We start from the raw sequence: 18632 nt of genomic DNA, 5'->3' as shown, positions 1-18632 counted from the left end.
CCCCGGCAGAGCAGGTCCCGCGGAGCCCGGTCATCAAGATCTCCTACAGCACGCCCCAGGGCAAGGGAGAGGTGGTCAAGATCCCCTCCCGCGTGCACGGCTCTCTGGAGCCCTTCCGTCCCCAGCAGGCCCCCCAGGACGACGGCAGCCAGGACCCTGAGGTGCTGGACAGAGAGTCCCGGGACCGGCCGTCAGGCGCACCCCCGGCCTCCATCCCCAAGCTGAAACTGACACGGCCTGTGCCGCCCAGCGCGGACCTGCCGCCCCCCAAGATCCGCCTGAAGCCCCACCGCCTGGGGGACAGTGAGCACGAGCCCGTGTACCGGGCCGAGCTGGTGGAGGAGCTGAACGGGTACCCGCAGGCCAGCTCGCCCGCGCCCTGTGCGGACGGCCCTGCCGGTGGGCCGGCGGACTTGTCTTCCGGAAGTTCGGGGGAGGACGATGACTTCAAGAGCTGTCCCCAGGGCGCACAGGGCGGTGAGAACTTGGCTTTTCTTGTCAGCTGCCCTGAGGGGAGAGCGGACTGTGCCAGCGAGTCGGCATGCAGCAGCGACAGCCTCGACGAGGCCAGATCGTCCGGCTCGGAAGGGACACCGGCAGACACGGGTGACCTCTCGCCTGGCCACCGCGCGTCGGCACCCTCCGAGTCCAGAGAGGCTCGCCAAACCGTGCCACCCCTGACGGTCAGGCTGCACACACAGAGCGTGTCGGAGTGCATCACGGAGGACGGCAGGACTGTGGCCGTGGGGGACATCGTGTGGGGTAAGATCCATGGTTTTCCTTGGTGGCCGGCGCGTGTTCTTGACATCAGCCTCGGCCAGAAGGAGGACGGAGAGCCGTCTTGGCGAGAAGCGAAGGTCTCGTGGTTTGGTTCTCCGACTACGTCGTTCTTGTCTATTTCAAAACTCTCCCCTTTCTCTGAATTTTTCAAACTGAGATTTAACCGTAAGAAGAAGGGGATGTATCGGAAAGCTATAACCGAGGCTGCAAATGCCGCGCGACACGTGGCCCCGGAAATCAGGGAGCTCTTAACCCAGTTTGAAACGTAACTGGTTCCCTGACCAGGTGAGTGTGCCAGTGGCAGCCTCCTTCCCCCGGCAGGCCCAAGCTCACACCTGTGTCCAGGCTGTGCCTCTGCTCTGAGCCCTGAGGCCCAGGGAGCCGCTGCCTGTGCCCCTCAGCTCCCTTGCTCAGGGCCCCAGCCGTCTGGAAAATGGTTGCCCTCACTGGTAATGTCATCTGCGCTTCTGATTCACACTAGAGGCGCACTGCAAGGAGGCCAGTCACCACCGGTGCTTGTTCAAAGCACAAAGCGAGTTTGTGTTTGGCAGCCATTTTTCAAAGGCCAGACGGGAGATTCTCATGCTCTCCTTAGTTGTTTGGAGTCAGGGATGTGGTTTGACTGGTCCTGGGGAGGGGAGAGCCCAGGCTGGGGCCCTGTCAGCAGGGAGCAAACTCTCACTGCTTTTCCCAAAGATCAGAGTGGGGGTCTCCCTCCTCCTGCACATGGATAGGCCATCCCAGGACATTAAAGGAGGGAGGGCGAGGTGAGCTTCCCACCCTCAGATGAAGCCCCCACCTCGACTCCCCAGACTGGCCCAGCCCTGCCCCCCACCAGCCCCAAATCTTCCTCCTGGGTCAGTGCGCACTCCATTGTCAGCAGGCTGTGTGCGTGGCCAGGCGCCGGGGACCCAGGACATGTTCCTGGGGACAGCGTCTCACTCTCAGCCTCTCCTAGGAGCACTTGGTAGAATCTCCAGCCAGGCCTTGTGTGGATTCCTGTACCTGGAGGGCACTACGCTGTGTGGAGGTGTGGGGGTGTCATCTCGTGGGGCTGGGGGAGCCACCCATGCCCCTGCGGGTCACCATGTGGGGCATCTGGAGCCTGCCAAGGGGCTGTTTTCTGCCCTGAGCTTCTGAAGGCTGCTCTCCCAGCTCCAGAGGCCTCCCAGCTCCTCCTAGATGCCCTTCCTGTTTCCCCGGCAGGAGAGGCAGGCCAGGGAGGAGTCCTCGCTGGGTGGGGGCAGCTGGTGGTCCTCTGTGCTCTTCTTCCTGGCTCCATGGCCTAATTGCCCCCTGGATGCAGAGATTCCAGGACCGGGGGCTGTATGCAGAGGGCAGGGGCAGGGCTCCGCCTAGGCCTTGGTGACGTCTGGTGACCTTGTCTGCCCTGGCCACCTGCCCAGAGGCCTTAGAGTTTCCCAGGTGACAATCCTTGGGCCTTAGCCTTCGGTGGGGGTGGGGACTGGAGTGCCTGGGTGCCCCTCCACTGCTGCACCCTGCATATTGGGGTTCTGGGTAGAAGCAGTGATGAGAGACCACTGTGGTCAAGCCAGGGTCCCCAGGGTCCCCAGGCTGCCCGGCTGCTCAGGCTCTGGCCTGGCCTCACCCGCTCCCTCCAGCCACCTGGCTACATCTGCCTTGCTCTCCGGAGGCCAGGCACGAACATGGCTGCTCCCCCGACCCCGGGAACCAGGCCCTTTTCTGATCCGTTCTGGGGCCTTGGGGCAGAGGTGGGGCAGGTGCTGTGTTGGGGAGTGGGTGTAGGTGCCGCCTCTCAGCTTGAGTCTGGGGAATGTCTAAAGCCAGGGCACCATCCTCGGAGGGGTAGGAGGAAGGTCAGAGGACTCCCGTCTGCTGTCCTGGGGGGCCCTCCCCGAGTTCTGGACTCAGGCATTTACAGGGCATGACGTCTCCCCATCCAGGACGTCCCCAAGTGAGGCCCGAGGCCTTGGCTGGCAGGGAGTGCCCAACCGGGAGGATGGGAGGACGCAGTCTTGCAGGCTCAGGGCCGGCTGTGTTTATCCGGAAGTAGAGGAAGAATCTCACCAGACGGGTTTGCCTGCCTCCACGGGGGGCAGTGCCTGCGCTCGCTCACTTGGGCCTGTGCCAGGACCAGCCCCCTGCTCTGGGAGTGGGGGTGCCAGATCCTTTCAGCACCAAAGCGCAGAGTGGTGCACGTCTGGTCAGATTTTTGGTGTCTCACAGGGCCTGGGGTCTCCTGCCCTCTGTGGGGTTGGTGGTCCCTGGGGGACACGTTTTGCTTTGAAGTGTCAGCAATGCACCTCTTGTCTGCTCCTCGTAGGGGAAATGCAGGGGTACCTGCCTTTCCTGGGAAGGGGGACCCGCCAACGCCACTGTGAAGGTACACCTCCCTGAGCAGAGGCTGAGTGAGGTGTGGGGCGCTGGTGGCCATGCCCAAGGGCGGGGCGGGAGGAGGAGGCTGGCATGGGGGCTGGAGCTCGGGCAGGGAGGCCTTCTGGGGAAGGTCGTCCTCCCAGTCCCCGCCCACTGGCCACCCTGGCCTGGCCCCAGCCGCTCCTGCAGCCACCCGAGGACGAGGATGGCTGGGCAGTGCCGGAAGCTTCCTGAGGTTTGTGGGTGTCTGCTGCCCGAGGCACTTGTCGGGGAGCAGTCACCGCAGGCACAGCGAGATCTGCTCCGATGCAGGGACACTGAGCCAGCGTCTCCCCGTGAGAGGCCCCTCACTCTCTCTCAGCTGCGGGGCTGGCGGCTCCGCTGAGGGGTGGGCGGACGCCCCACAGACCACAGGGTGCCAGGGCACTGGGCCTGTGGCCAGTAGTGCCAAGAGGCGGCCTGGCTGGCACAAGGGACGGGCACATCGGCCTCAGCAGGGGCCGCGCTGGGACGTATGCCTGGCTGTGTGGCACACTTGGGCACCCCTCCGTGTGAGGTCCTGACCCAGGTTCGCCGAGGCTGGGCCGGCCTCCTGCACAGGAATAGAGGCTGTTGGGCCTTGTCCCAGCCGGTCACCTGCTGCTGCAGTCTCAGTGAGCTGACACCTCTGAGCCTGTTCGTTCACCACTCTCAGGGTGACAACAGGACCCAACTCTGAGTGAGCAGCACTCCGCCCTGGTGGCCACGGCCGGCTCCGGGACCTATGAATGGCCTGTGGCCGCTGCCTTTGGAGGTGACCACTGTGCCTTCTCAGGCCGGCAAGAGATGCCGTTCCCTGGGACTTCTACACCCACAGGGATCCCCTGGGGTTAGAGCTGAGGTCCGGGGCAGGGGCAGGCTCTGGGGTGACTGTGCCTGGGAGCAGCCTCCTGCATCAGGTGCAGGCACTGGACCTGCAGAGTCAGGGGCCCAGCAGGAGCTGCCTGGCCAGGCTTGTCCTGCAGCTGGGAGTGGGGACCCAGAGAAGGCAATCTCCCACACCCCACCACTGCCTGGGCCCACCGAGCCTGAGAGGGGAAGGCAGCTCCTCCCCAGTGTGAGCCCCGGGGCCTTGGGCTGGGGTCCTGCCCCCGGCCAGGCTCAGGGTCTTCTCTCTGCTCCCCTGGTCTCTCCCTCACCACCCACCCACCCCTCTACTGAGGGCCAAGCGCTCCACTGGACCCAGGCTAGAAGCGGGGGCAGAATAGGGAGGGTTGTGAATCACCACTTCCCAAATTAGTGCATAATCACACACAGGAACTGCTGAGAAGGAAGGGAAGAGGGGCTTGAAGCAGAGCATCCAGCGAGAAACCTGGCCTGGACTGGGATCCGGGAAGGCTTCCTGGAGGAGGTGGCAGGAGCCAGGCTCTGAATGGTGAGCTAATCAGGAGCTGATGGGGTGAGGGTGGGGTGAGCGTTCTAGGCAGGAGGAGGGCAGGGCATGTTCCAGGGGTGCGGAGGTGGGCAGAGGCTGACTAAGGGCCTGGTGGGCGAAAGCACAGACTGGGTGCTGTTGGAGAATTACAGACAGAGGAGTGAGATGGTCCTGTTATTATTTGTCAGTTAAAAATAAAATGAAACTAAAAAAATCTGATAGTTTTACAAATAAATAAAAGAAATGACCTCCAGCTGTGAGGACAGGGAGAGTGGCGGGGACGGGGAAGGCTGGGCGGCGTGCAGGTGTCACTCCTGGAACTCGGGGAGTCACCGTCTGTGCCCTGATGGGGCCCCATCCTCAGGGGTGGCTCCAGTTCTCGGGAGGCGCCTGAGGCCTGGCTGGAGGCATCTCAGGAGAAAGCTCAGAGGCGGGTCAGGCAGGGGGCTGGGGCAGGGATCCATAGTGGTTGGGGGGACCTGGGCCAGGACAATGCCCAGGGTCAGGAGGCTCCACAGACTGGCTGCTCGAGGCAGAGGCTTCGGAGTAGCAGAGGCGGGTGGAGATGGCAGGTGACTGGACGTGTGCAGAGGCGGGTGGAGATGGCAGGTGACTGGACGTGTGCGGGAGCAGGAAGGAGGGTGGCGGAGAGTAGGTGGCACTGGCCAGCCCTCTGGGGAGGACCTGAGGGGCTCGGGGCCTTGTCTGCCCTGCACCCCAGCACCACTACAGATGGGAGAGGGGTGTGCCCAGAGGGGCGGCAGGCTGCCTGGTGTTCTGGGAGCCGTGAGGGCCGAAGGGACATCTGGTCCTGGGAGCTCTGAGGGCCAACAGGGGCACTTGGTCCTGCACAGGCACCTCCTGCTCTGCCCTGTCGTGGCCGGGGCAGGCCGTGCTCCGCTGACACGCAGACTAGAAGCTGGGCACCTCCCTGAAGTGGGGACTCAATGCTCTCCTGGTGTCCCGGCCTCTTGGGCAAGGGGGAGATTTCACAGGTTCCCAGACAGTGCAGACTGGACAGGTCCAGCCTACTGTGGCTCCAGGGGCCCAACCCTTTCCCCTCCTGCTCTGGCAGGGACTTGCGGGGACGTACCCAGCACAGCCTCCGTCAGCAGCTGGGAGCACGGGCTTCTGTGCTACTGAACGGTCCGTGTCCCCGGGGTCATCCTTGTCTTCTGTGAGTTTCCTGTAGCTGCTGTAACAAACCTCCATACACTGGGGCCCTGAGACCACAGGCGTTTATTCCCACACCTCTGGGGATCAGGAACTTGAGTCAAGGCGTGCAGGGCTGTGCACCTTCAGCTCCGGACGAGGATCTCTCTTGCCTCTGCAACTTCTGGGGGTCCAGACGTCCCCCTCTCATGACCATTTCGCCCCAGGCTCTGCCTCCATGGGCACAAGGCCTCTGCCTCTTCAAAGTACCCTGGTGGCATCTGGGGACCCGTAGATAGGGCGGGAGGGGCTGCTCATCTCAAAACCCTCATTTAATCACATCGCAAACACCATGTCACAGAAGGTGCTGTTCCCAGGCTCCTGGGACGAGGAGCACCTGGTCTCATTCACTCCGCATCCCCAGTGCTATGTGTGTGGGCAGTGTGGGCACAGCCCAGGGTCCACCCCAGCCTCTCGTCCGACAGAAGGGAAGGCCCCAGGGAGCAGGGGTGGAGATGGGCTTCAGCCCGGGAGCCTGTGGGGCGAGGGAGGGGCCCATTGCTCCAGAAAGGTCCGTGGTGCACAGGCCATGGGGGCAGCATGGGCCACTTCTGATCTTCAGCTTCATAATGTTGATTTCTCCTGGGAAATAAAGATAATAATCAGGAAGCTGCCTGGCACTGGAGTGCTGACTCGGCAGGAGCAGCTGCCGGGACTTGGAAGAGCGTGATGCTCGCTGGAGTCTCCGGGGCAGAAGCAGCAACGCCGCCGTCTCCAGGCTTTGGCTTTTCTGATTTATGTTTTCCTTTCAGAACAGCATCCTTGAGCTTCCTGCACAAAACTTGCTTTTCTGTTCCTCCAATTCTAAATAAAAACGCTCTTCTGCTTCCAAGGACGGGTTTCTCAGCTGACTTCCCTGCTGACTTCCCACTTCCCTGCTGACTTCCCTGCTGACTTCCCACTTCCCTGCTGACTTCCCTGCTGACTTCCCTGTGTTGATTTCAGGGAATTCAGGTCCCACGTGAAGGCTCTAATTATTTTGTTCCAGAAGGAAACAGAGGCCTGTAATTCTGAGCCTGCTGCAGGGGCTCAGGCCCCGCCCCGCCTCCTGGCTCCCAGCAGCCTTGCAGCCGGTCCCTGCCGCCTCCTCCTGGCCAGCAACTTGGGCATTCAGGCCGTGTTGGGGGGACAGGCGGGCAGGTGCCGGGGAGTTTGGAGTTGCTTCTCGGGGGGTCAGGTGCCTGGGACTTGGGGGACTTTCCCAGTGTCGGGGGACGCTGCTGGAGGCCCCTGCCCATCCATGCCTTCAAAGCCAAGCATTGCACCCACCTCCGGTGAGATGCCCTAATGCCACGTGGACCTGTTGCCAGGCGTCTTAGTTGCTTCCTGGGTCTCACCTCCAGCTCCAAATCCTCGCCCCGACCCCACCGGCCTTCGACACCTTGGACAGGGCATGTGCCCCGTGTCAGAGGATTGGGAGTGGAGGGGTGGGACTTCCTCCACGCCATGGAGCTCGTTCTCTCGTCAGAACCCCTTTGGTGGGGGGGCTTCGCCCGGCAGGAGGCTGTTCTCTCCTGGAGACCCTGGGGTTGGCTGTGGGCTTGGGGTTGTCAGCCTAATCCGTTCAGGTTCACCCGGGTTTTCACCCTGGGGCTCCGCCCACCATTGGTGATCACTTTTAAGATTTGCTCTTTCCTGAGGGATTATGAGGTGCTGGCCCTGGTCTTCATTTACTCACTGGAATTCTTACAATAAAACCTCTTTCCTTACCAGCTTTTAGTGGCACTGCACCAAGACTTGCGGCCACCCCCCGCTTGCAGAGTTCTTACGGAGGCCAGGGCAGATGCGGGGGCTGGTTCCCCAGCCCCTTCCAGCGAGGTCGAGGAGTCCCTCCTGAGCGTGCGTCTCATAAAAGCGCACGTGCTTGCTGCCATACCCAGTCAGGTCCGATCCATCCAAGCGCTATTCTGTCCGTGCTCAGACGGTGCCATCTTGGGTCAGCTGACAGAGGCCAGCGTCCGTGTCCTGTGGTGACCACAGCAGCCTGCTGGCGGCTTTGCCCCCGCCGTGCCACGTCATCTGGGCTCACTCTGTGCATTTTCTGGCTCAGGCCTGAGGCAGCCACGTTCCTGGGAGCCTGCTTCCTGCTGCCTGCTCCTGGGGCCGCTGCTGTTGCGAAACATTTGCAGTCGACACAGCTAGGATTCACTTTCGTGTCTGATGCCAGAAATCTTGACTCTTAATGTTAACATGATCAATTTTATAGATGTAAAGGTTAATATATGTATATCAACATTTAATATAGGTGTGTAAAATATTTAAAATATAACAATATAATGTCACGTATTACTGAAAATAATATATATAGTACTATTATGATACAGTATGATGGTTTAGGAAGAAAAGCACCCTGACACCACCCACCAAGGGTGGTGCCCGCAGGCATCCTGGTGGGTGGTGCGAGCGAATGCCTGAGCTCGCCCAGCCTGTCTTTTTGTCCCAGGGTCTGGCCCTTTGGGCTGTGTGTCACACCCTTCTCTCTGTGGCAAAGTCATGACCTCGGAACACACTTAGGCATCTTCGTTTCATTCACTTTCTATTTTTAGAGACTCCTCGTTTTTTAAAATCTGCTGTGATGGGATTCTGTGGGCACCTCCGCGGCCCCAGGTCTGCTCCCGTCCTGGTCTCCCCGGCCTTCCCGTGGCCACATCTGGGCAGGGCCTGGTCGTCCTTCTGGGCTTCCAGCCTAAGCAGGGCCCCACGCCGGCTGCTTCTCCCCGCCCCTCGCCTCCTTGTGATGTGCAGAGCTGTGGGATACACCCAACTCCCTCGGGGGACTCTGGCTGTCCCAGTCTTTTCTCCAACAAGCTGTGGGGAGGGTGTGAGCCACCAGCTTTCTCACCATGGAGAAGGTGTGGCCCAGGCAGGGAGGTGCTGGTGTCCTTGGGGCCTCAGAGACAGTGGGGTGGGAGAGAGGTAGGTGAGCGCGAGACTCCAACCCCATGTCCAGGTGAGGGCTCTGCGGGCTCCCAGGCAGGTGGGGCTCCAAGGCCTCCAGGTTCCTGAGGACGCCTCATGTCCTCGAGGCCTCAGCGACGTGGAGCAGCTGAGCTCAGCTCCATGAGCGAGGGCCACGCCAGGAAGGTAGGAGAGATGTGAGGAGTGGCCAGTGCTGCTCCTGCCTTGGGAGTCCGTGTCTCTGCGGCCGGGAGAGGGAAGGCCCTTGCGAAAGCCACTGCTGCTGTTCGGGACAAAGGGCCCGTCCAGGCTGTTTCCTCCCAAGGCCCGTTACGCATTTTCCTAATGAGGATAGTGGCTGATGGATGTTTACTGACATTTCCAAAGGTTGTGCTGTTGTTGATGGAGAAGGACTTGGACAGTTTTAATGACCTCCTGGGGCTGTGTTTCTTTTCAGGGAAGCATAGTTGCCTTTGATTTGAGCCTCTTTCAAATCCTAAAATGCTGCATTAGAAGGGGTGGACAGAGCAGGTTCCAGGCATGGCGGGGACCCCACTAGTGCCACAACACCTGCTGTGGCCTCTGCGGATCCCCCAAACAGCCCTCCTCCTGACCCGTCTTGCACACAGTCCCTGGTGACTCACTAGAAGTTTGGGAAGGACCCCCCAGGGGCAGGACGCATAGGTGGAGCCGCTGCAATTCTAGGGTCGGCCTCCTCCTCCCTGTCAGCTGTGGAGCGGGTGGCTCAGGCTGCCTTATCACAGCTGCCTCTTCCTTCTGAGAAATGGAAAACGGTATTTGTAGGAATGCGTTTGTGTGACCGCTCTAATCCTGGCGAACATTTCTCACAGGGAACTGTTCAGCTTCCCGTACGGAATCTGTGGGGTCGGAGGAAGTTATTCCAGGACTGAGAAAGTGAAGCCTCACGGTTTGGAGGCGCTGATGCCTGGTTCTGTTTAGGAGTCACTGTTGGTGCTCCTGGCAGGTCTCAGCTGGTGTTGGGCTGGGGACCGTGTCCGTGGGGCCTCTGAGAGCCTCCTGGGCTCTGTGGGACTGTGAGGCACGTGCACCTTGACCGACTGCGTGGATGCTGCTTGCACCCCAGGCCGTCTTCCAGGGACAGGACCCTCTCCTGCCACCCTTGCCAGCTCGTGGCATCTCAGTGGTCAGTGGCCTCTCTGTGGATTTAGTCCATCTTCTGCTTTTCACTCATCTCTCGGATCCTGAAGCATCAGAGTCCTCCACTTCTGTGGGATCCTGGCTTTTTGCTTGTTCTTGCTTAGCATGACCACAGATGCACACGGTGCACACGCACGCACACGCATGAACACACATGCACACACGAACACATGCACACACATGATCGTGCACACACATGCACATGCATGCACACGCACATGCATGCACACGCATGAATGCACACACATGCACATGCATACTCATGAACACACATGCACATGCATACTCATGAACACACATGCACATGCATACTCATGAACACACACATGCATGGACATGCATGCACATGCACACGCATGAACACGTGCCCACACCCCTGTACTCGCACATCTGCACCTGGTCATGCTTGTGGACTCCTGTACATGGACGCATGCGCACTCCTGTACCTACACACCTGCACACACACAGCTTGAACAGACGTCCCTGCTGCGAGTGCCAGAGTGCACAGTGCTGTCCTGGGCCCTGGGACGGTACTGCCCGCCAGGTCTCCATTGCTTCATCTTGGGGTGGGGTAGTAGGTTGAATCATGTCCCCCCAAACGACACGTTCAGGTCCACCCTAGTCCCTGTGAATGGGACCTTATTTGGAAATAGGGTCACTGCAGGTGGAATGAAATTAAGATGAGGTCGTACTGGATCAGGGTGGGTCCTAAATCCAATGATTGGTGCCCGCATGAGAAGAGGGAAATTTGGGCGCAAAGACTTGGAGACACACGGAGAAGACCTTGTGGAGACAGAGGCAGAGCTCACAGGAGTGCATTCGTGAGCCCGGGAAAGCCAGGAGCTTCTGAAAGCAGGGAAGGACCTGCTGTGGGCAGGTCCCTCCAGCGACCTCTCAGCGGGGCTGGGATAGGGGCACGTCCCTCCTGCCCTGCTGTGGTCAGGCAGGGCCCATGGGGCACCCCCTTCCTGGCAGGAGGAGCGGCAGGGCTGGCATCGTCCCCTGCGCCCTGGGCTCTGCAGGCTCCGCTCCCTTTCCCTGTCCCCTCCCTCTCTGCCTGTCGGCTGGTGGAGAACTGGGGCTGGCAGCCTCTGTCCCTCCGTTTGACTGGGCAGCCAGCTTTCCTGGGGTTGAAGGGTCTCCCAAGCCGGGGCCCTACAAGGTCTTTCTGGTGTGTGTTGTGGCAAGAGTCCAGTCCCTGCCACACACAGCAGCGTGGTGTGAGCCCTTCTGGAGACAGCGGAGAATGCGTGATGTCTGTGACACTCCGGAGCTTCCCCCGACCCTGGGGGTGCTTCCTGGGACGGGGCCTGGGGCTGGGGCTGCTCTGGGCGAGGAGGTTGTGATGGAGCCCCCAGGGCAGCTAGGACACAAGAGGTCAGGAAATGGGGATCCTCCTGTGCACCCCAAAGTCAGGCTCCTGTATGGGGTCAGGTCACCTCCCCGAGCCTGGGATACCTGGTGGCGGCGGCCACCAAGCGAGGGACTGAGCCTGTTTGTGTGTGATGTGCTGCGATTGCAACCGGTGGCCTCTTCTGACCTTTGGGATGGTGACCCATGCAGACAGAGGCAGGGCACAGGCACCCCTTCCCGGCCACCGCCTGGCACCTCACCGCCGTGTGCTCCAAGGAACCGTAGCTCTGGGACGTCGATGTCACTGAGCTGAACTCAGCTGAGGGCAGCTGGGAGGAAATGTCCTGGGGTCTCCCTCATCCCTCCTGCCCTGGGGTCTTCTCTGGGCCTGGTGCAGCCTTGTGCTGGAAGGCCTGGGGAGGCAGAGGTACCCCCCAGGCCAGGCTGGGCCTTGGCAGAGGATTCCTTGAGCCCCGCCCGCTGCCCCTGCACTGGCTCCCTAGAGGGAGGCACAGGGTGGGTCCTGGGCGTCTGCACACCCGAGCGGAGGGGCTGCCTGGGGGCCAGCGTGGGGAGAGCCGGGGCCTCCACTGCTCGGGGCTGTGTTGGTTCTCTCTGGAGACCCTCAGCCTCCTGTGCCCCCTCGGACGTGACTGGGAGATGGTCCAAAATGCAACTTCTCTTTAACTTGTGTTTGTGTCAGTCTTACTATATATGTTCAATTTTTAAAAGTAGAGTGGTCACATGCAGTATGTAATGACAAGAATTCACCTTCGTATTTCTAGACGATGTACTTCTGCTGCTTGATCCTTGAGTTCTCTGTTTAGACGTTAGTTACGGGCTTTTTCTATGGAAGATGAAGAGGCTCTTTCTCCTGTCTGCCACACACACATCCACTCACCCACTCACACTCTCGCTCACACATCCACTCACACACATCCACTCACACATATCCACTCACACAACCACTCCCACACACACATCCACTCACCCACTCACACTCTCGCTCACACATCCACTCACATTCACACACACATATCCACTCACACAACCACTCACACACACCTCACACACACACATCCACTCCCACACATCCTCTCTCTCACACACACACATCCACTCACTCTCACACACATATCCACTCTCACACACATCCACTCACCCACTCACACACTCTCGCTCACACATCCACTCACATTCACACACACATATCCACTCACACACTCTCGCTCACACATCCACTCACATTCACACACACATATCCACTCACACACTCACACACTCTCGCTCACACATCCACTCACACACATTCACACACACATATCCACTCACACACTCACACACACCTCTCACACACACATCCACTCTCACACACACATCCACTCACACATTCTCTTACATCCACTCACACACTCACACCCACTCAGACACCCACTCAATCACACCCATCCACTCACACACTCTCACACACATCCACTCACACATTCACATATCCACTCACACACATCTACACACACCCACTCACACTATCACACCCATCCACTCACACATCCACTCACATGCACACATCCATTCACACACACTCATTTACTCTCACACACATATGCACATACATCCACTCACACTCTCATACACACCCTCTCACACTATCACACACATCCACTCACACACTCACACGTCTACTCTCACAGTCACACTCTCACACAGTCACACTCACATACATCCACTCACACACTCTTATCCACTCACACACTCTCATCCACTCACACACTCTTATCCACTCACACACTCTCATCCACTCACACACTCTTATCCACTCACACACTCTCATCCACTCACACACACATCCACTCTTACACACACACATCCACTCACACACTCTCATCCACTCACGCACACATCCACTCACACACACATCCACTCACACTCTTACGTACACACACACATCCACTCACTCTCACACACATCCCCTCACAAACACATCCACTTTCACACACATCCACTCACACAATCACACACACACATCCACTCACACACTCACAATGTTTGGTTAACTTAAGACTTGGTGTTTATATTAATGATTGTAGCCCATCCACGTAGAGCATTATAGACGCTGCCAGCCCTTTCTTCTCTGCAGCGTTGATCCCGGCTTGGTGCTTGGTCTTCACAGTGTTTAGTGTTGTCACTCAGGAATGCCCAGCGTGAGGAGAAAGAAGCCCCTCTCACGCTCACGCTCACACACACTCTCACACTCTCACACAGCACACGCCTGCAGGTGCCCTCCAGGCCTCCCCACGTGCCGCTGGGCTTCCTCACAGCATGGTGGTCTCAGGGCACTTGCAGTTTCTCCCGTGGCAGCTCAGGGCTTCCACGAGTGCAGCATTGGAAGTGGCAGCGGCCACTGGGACAGGGGCAGGTCCTTACTGCCCTGCTGTGGTCAGGCAGGGCCCATGGGGCGCCTTCCTCCTGGCAGGAGGAGTGGCGGGGCTGGCAGGGTCCCGTGTGCCCTGGGCTCTGCAGGCTTCGCTCCCTTCCCCGTCCCTGCGCTCTCCACCCGCCAGCTGGTGGAGAACTGGGGCTGACAGTGTCTGGCCTTCTGTTTGTTGGATCTGGGGGGCTGCTTTCTTCAGGACCCAGGGTTGGCCCTGGGTTGTGGGGCTGAGGGGACCATCTGTCCCCGCCAGGTCTCTCTGCTTGAGGTGGCTCTCCGGGTCCTGCGTGGGCTCAGGTGGGGGGCGATGGAAGCAGGGCTGACACCTGGGGCTCCACACAGATCTGGGAAAGGGTTTTCCCCTCAGGGTCTAGCCCTCCCTCCCCACCCTGGGACACCCCCAGGCTCGTGTCCACGGGGCCGTCAGTGCGAGACCAGGGTCCTCAGAGTTATGCATGGGGGTCCTTCCACACCATGAGCCTGGCACAGGCATGGCCATCAGCCCCCACCAAGAGGCCACAAGGCTCCAGGCTCGCTGGCTTCTCTATGGCCCTGCGTGTCGGGCCTGTGGACTGCGGGACTTCAGGGCGAGTCCTGTGGTCTGAGCCCCCAAGCATGGAAGACTCTGCATTCTCCCCCAGCATGGCCGGGCTGTGGGCACTGAGGGAAGGAGGACTGGTGGGAGCTGGGGGGTGCTGGGGGTTCCAGGTGAGCCTCAGACCCTCTGGGGCACCCTGGCCTGGTGCTCAGACCTTGAAGGGCTGGTTCCCCGTACTCGACCCTGAGTTAAACCTCTGCCTCTTTCTGCTTTCCCCAAGGTCACCGACGATGAGGCCGCACCTGCTGTCCTGGAGCTTCCGACCTGCGTTCAGGGACCCGGGAGCCTTCTGGCCGGCTGCGTGCGGAGCCTGCTGGGCATGGTGGTCGGCCTGGTGTGAGGCCCCCGGGGACCGGCAGTGTGTTCAGGGAAGGGATGGCCCTGAGCCCGGCGGCTCACCTAGTGTATTTCTTCCTGCCACTCAGCCTGTGGCTGCCCTGGCTCGTGAGGCAGTCGGGACTCATGACTCTCTGGCTGCTGCTGCCTCATGTGCTGGGGTTACATGGAGGAACTGGACCTGCCGCCCCGGCCTCGCCTGCTGCCTCGCCTGCTGGGGTCCCGTGGAGGAACCAGGCCTGGTGCCCCGGCCTCGCCCAGCGGCTGGTGTGGGCAGCTGTGCCCGCCTCGCAGTGTCCTGGAGGCAGCCGTCTCACAGACTCAGCTTGGTCTCCCGCAGGCTTCAGAAAAACCTGAATTGCACGTGTGGGGTTCTTCCCCAGCCCTTGGGTGCGGGGTCTCTGTGCACTTGAGAGCTGAGGGACCTACCCACCATCTCCCGCTCCGAGTTCATCCCAGAGCATGGGGCCCGCTGGGCACCCAGCACCCGGCCTGCAAGGCCACCTGTCCCCCAGATGCTGCTACGAGTGACCAGTACTGTGTGGAGGAGGCCAAGGGCCGCCCCTGGGAAACCAGGCTTCAACAGTACAAGGAAAAGAAACTTGCTCTGTTTTGTAAGAGCATGTTCCTTTTCCTCCTTTTTGTCACTTTAAAGACCAAAAAGAATAAAGAAAGAAAAGAAAAAAATTAATCTGCTCTTTCTTTGTTTAAATGTAAAAAAAAGAGAAACCTATGTCGTAGTTGTTAAAGTTGTAACCTGTGTGGCCACGGTTCACACTCATGCGTGTGTCCCCGTCGGGGCTGACGGGGTCCGAGTCCCCTGGGCACTGCTGTGCAGGGCCCATGTCGCACGGGTTGGGGTGATGCCCCCACCGGCTGCATCTCGCTGCCTCCAGGAGGGGGAATGCCAGCCACCACCCTGAGCCCCAGGAGGGCTGTGGGCGGAGTCCCCATCTCCAGACCTCCCTGCTGGCTTTCCAGCCGATGCTGGGATTTCCCGGAGAGGCGGTGCTCTGCACGTGGGAGCTTTGCTCGTTTCCTGGAGTGAAACTTCTCATCCCTTGTTTCTTGATTTGCTCTTTCAGAACCAAGGGACATCTCAGAGATGATGATGGTGGCTTTGCTTGCTCCTGATTTTGCTAGAACATTCTGCGCTCTAAAGGCATCACCGCCCTCAGCAAGGATCGTCTGGGGGAGGGGGTTGGGGGAGGGCAGCACGCACCTGCAGGGTCCTCTCTGGGGCACAGGAGGGAACAGCCCTCATGGTTCCCTGTGGTTCTGGACCTGACGTGCAAGGCGGGGCATGGTTTTCAAACTGGTTTGTAGCAGCAGAGCCCTTTTCTCCAACAAAATCACCCAGAATCACTTCCTCCCGGAGGGACTGGGCTCATCCTCCTGAAGCCCTCCAGGCCCAAGGGTCCTGGGAAGCCTTTGAAAATCCAGGGAGGGGCTCGCATGACCCCAGGAGGGCAGAGCCGGAACTTGAGAGGAATGAGAGCAGCTCCCCCTCCCCTCCTCCCTCCCCTCCCCTCCTCCCTCCCCGGCCCTGCCCACATGGGTGCAGCAGTCAGGGCCCTGACCCTTGGGGCTGGGCATCTCGTCCCTCTGAGCTCCGGTGCCCAGGGGCTGCCCCTGCCTGACGGGCTGCTTGGCGTGATGCCTGGATTTGGGGGAAGTGCCAAGGCAGAGACGTGGCAGGGCCTTCGTAAAGTGTGGCACTGCTTCAAGAAATGTGTATGTCCAATGGAAGGAGCAGGCCACACCCCTGGGACAAAAGACGCGTGTGGCCCTGGGCACATTCACTCCCAGCTGCCCAGCCTTCGACTAGAACTCAGTCCCTGCAGGTGACAGCAACGGGACCGGGACCACCTTCGAGCCTGAGGCCAGGACTGACGCCACAGCCTGTAGCTCCTCCCCAAGACCAGCCCCAGCCCTTGCCCTTCAACCCTGAGACCCTGCGAGGCATGGGTGGGGCTTTCATCGGGTGAGGAGCGGAGGCCCAGGGAGGTGGGCTCCCCGACTGCCAGTACCCAGTGGCCAGGCCGGGCTGGCCCAGGTCGTGAATCCCCACCCTTCCACTCATGGGCTCCCCAGGAAGGCTGAGCTGAGGAAGGATTTCCTGCTGGGAAGGCCCTGTTCTGGGACCAGGGTTTCGTCCCTCTATTGGAGGGGACCAGGGGACACCTGGGAGCAGAACACCTGAGGGAGGGGCACCTGGGGGAGCCTTGGGGGAGGAGGCACCTGGGGGAGGAAGTCTGGAGAAGGGATCTTCTAGGGCAGGAGCACCTGGGGGAGGGGCCTGGAGGAGGGGTCTTCTGGGGGAGGGGCCCTTGGGGAGCCAACCCTAGTCAGTATGAGGTCCTGGGAGCAAAGTGGGGTGTGCGGCAGGGGGAGTTGGGGCCTCAGCAGGGCTGCCTGGGCTGGTCCTGGGCCCCTCTTGCTCTGGGTCTCCCCTGCTCTGAGTCCAGCCTCCCGAGCATCCCACCTGGTAAGATGTCATTGCTCAGAACGGAGCCACCCCGGCCGTGTTCCCAGGGTTTGTCATGGAGAGGGCTCCGGCCCTTTAGCCTTCAAAAGGGCTTCGGGGTTGGGGGGTGTGTGGCCCCAGCAGCCGCTGTGCCGGGGGCCCAGGGCAGCTCCTCCGGGAGCAGGGAAGGCACCGCCAGCCCCGCAGGGTCACCAGCATCCCGTCTCCGCCAGGGCTGCCGTCCCTCCTCTGCAGAGGCCAGCTGTCATCGTGTTCGACAGGGACCAGGCCATGTGGGAGGACACGGGGTGGCAGGTGCAGGGAGCACCGTCTGTTTTCTGTCACTCACTGGTCCCAGCCTGAGCCCCAATCCCTACCTCCGAGGGTCTCACTTCCAACCCACTCCAGGCAGAGCTGGAAGCAGGGGCTGGCGTGGGTGCTGGGGTGGATGCAGGGGCTGTCGTGGCCTGGGGCGGCAGAGCTGGGGTGGACGCAGTGGGGGCATGGTCTGGGGCGGCAGAGCTGGAGTGGACGCAGTGGAGGCGTGGCCTGGGGTGCTGCTCTGCAGCCCTCTTCCTCTTCTTCCTCTTCGTCATCGTCTTCTTCCTCCTGTTGCTGCAGGTCCTGCCCCAGGTGGCCCCATTTCTGCTGGTCCCATCTCCCGGAGGCCCTGCCCACAACCCCCTGCCCACCTTCTAGGGAGACCCTGGAGTGGCCCCGGAGAGGGAATCAAGGCCTGTGTGGGGCTCCGGGGACTGGAGTCCTGGCCTGACTTCTGGGGACAGAGCCTAGGTCGCCCTGGGCTCCAGCTCTGTGGCCTGGCTGTGTGGGCTGGGCCAGGGCCTCTGCGTCGCCTCCTTGCCTGGGTTTCCCACAGCGCAGGCCCCGCAGCCCTGGCCTTGCTGGGTGGTGGTGGGATGGCTGGGGAGGGGTCCTCACTGGGAGTGCTCACTTTGCATTACAGCTGGGGAGGCTGAGACCTGGGGGACCACGGCTGGCTCCTGGACCCCAAAGCCCAGGACCCTTCCAAATCCTGGCTGGACGGCCCCGTGGCTGGGAGCCCAGCCAGTGCTTCCCTTTTCAGCAAGGGTTTTCTGTTTCTTTGATGATAAAATAACCCCTGGTGGTGGTTTAAAAAAAAAGAAAAGCAAAATAAAGAAAAACAAAAAACAAAATTAGAATCTCCCGCAGTCTCCCACCCTGTGGCCTTTTGTGTATTCCTTCCTGGGTGAGTTTTCTGGGCATTAACAGATGTTTGCTCTGCAGACCTGGCCTTGTGCCACCCTGGAAGCTGTGCTCAGCTCACCCTTCCGTGGCTTCCTGTGGCCAGGGGCTCCCTCCCCTTCCTGCCCTAGGTCTAAGGTGCCAACAGCTGCCTGTGGTCAGGGGCATCTCCTCATGGACACTGAGGGAGGAGCCGTGGCAGGGCTGGGCTCTCCCGCTGGGCGCCCTGCACCCAGCAGTCCCCGCCCCACCCCCAGCCATGGGAAGGGTGCGCTCTGGAGAGGCCGATGCAGATGGGGCCCTGCCCTGGCCTGAGGGTGCCGTCATCTGCTCAGGAGGGTTAAGCTCCTTTGTGCCCCAAGGAGCTTCAAGCCGCTCAATA

General features: G+C 60.5%; 1 protein-coding gene across 1 annotated transcript in view; it reads left to right on the top strand.

Annotated features, from left to right (window-relative positions):
* Positions 1–15250, top strand: part of PWWP2B (PWWP domain containing 2B) — a 17705-nt gene extending 2455 nt beyond the window's left edge. Inside the window, exons 2-3 of the mRNA XM_011980852.1 lie at positions 1–762; positions 14444–15250. Coding sequence (XP_011836242.1) covers positions 1–762; positions 14444–14457 — 776 coding nt within the window. The 3' untranslated portion in view covers positions 14458–15250. The remainder of the gene's footprint in view (positions 763–14443) is intronic.
* Positions 15251–18632: the final 3382 nt, after the last annotated feature.

Source organism: Mandrillus leucophaeus, unplaced genomic scaffold, assembly GCF_000951045.1.
Source record: "Mandrillus leucophaeus isolate KB7577 unplaced genomic scaffold, Mleu.le_1.0 Scaffold219, whole genome shotgun sequence".
NCBI classification, from domain to species: domain Eukaryota; kingdom Metazoa; phylum Chordata; class Mammalia; order Primates; family Cercopithecidae; genus Mandrillus; species Mandrillus leucophaeus.
The sequence above is the reverse complement of the archived record's forward strand: the minus strand, read 5'-3'. Positions and strand labels throughout refer to the sequence as shown.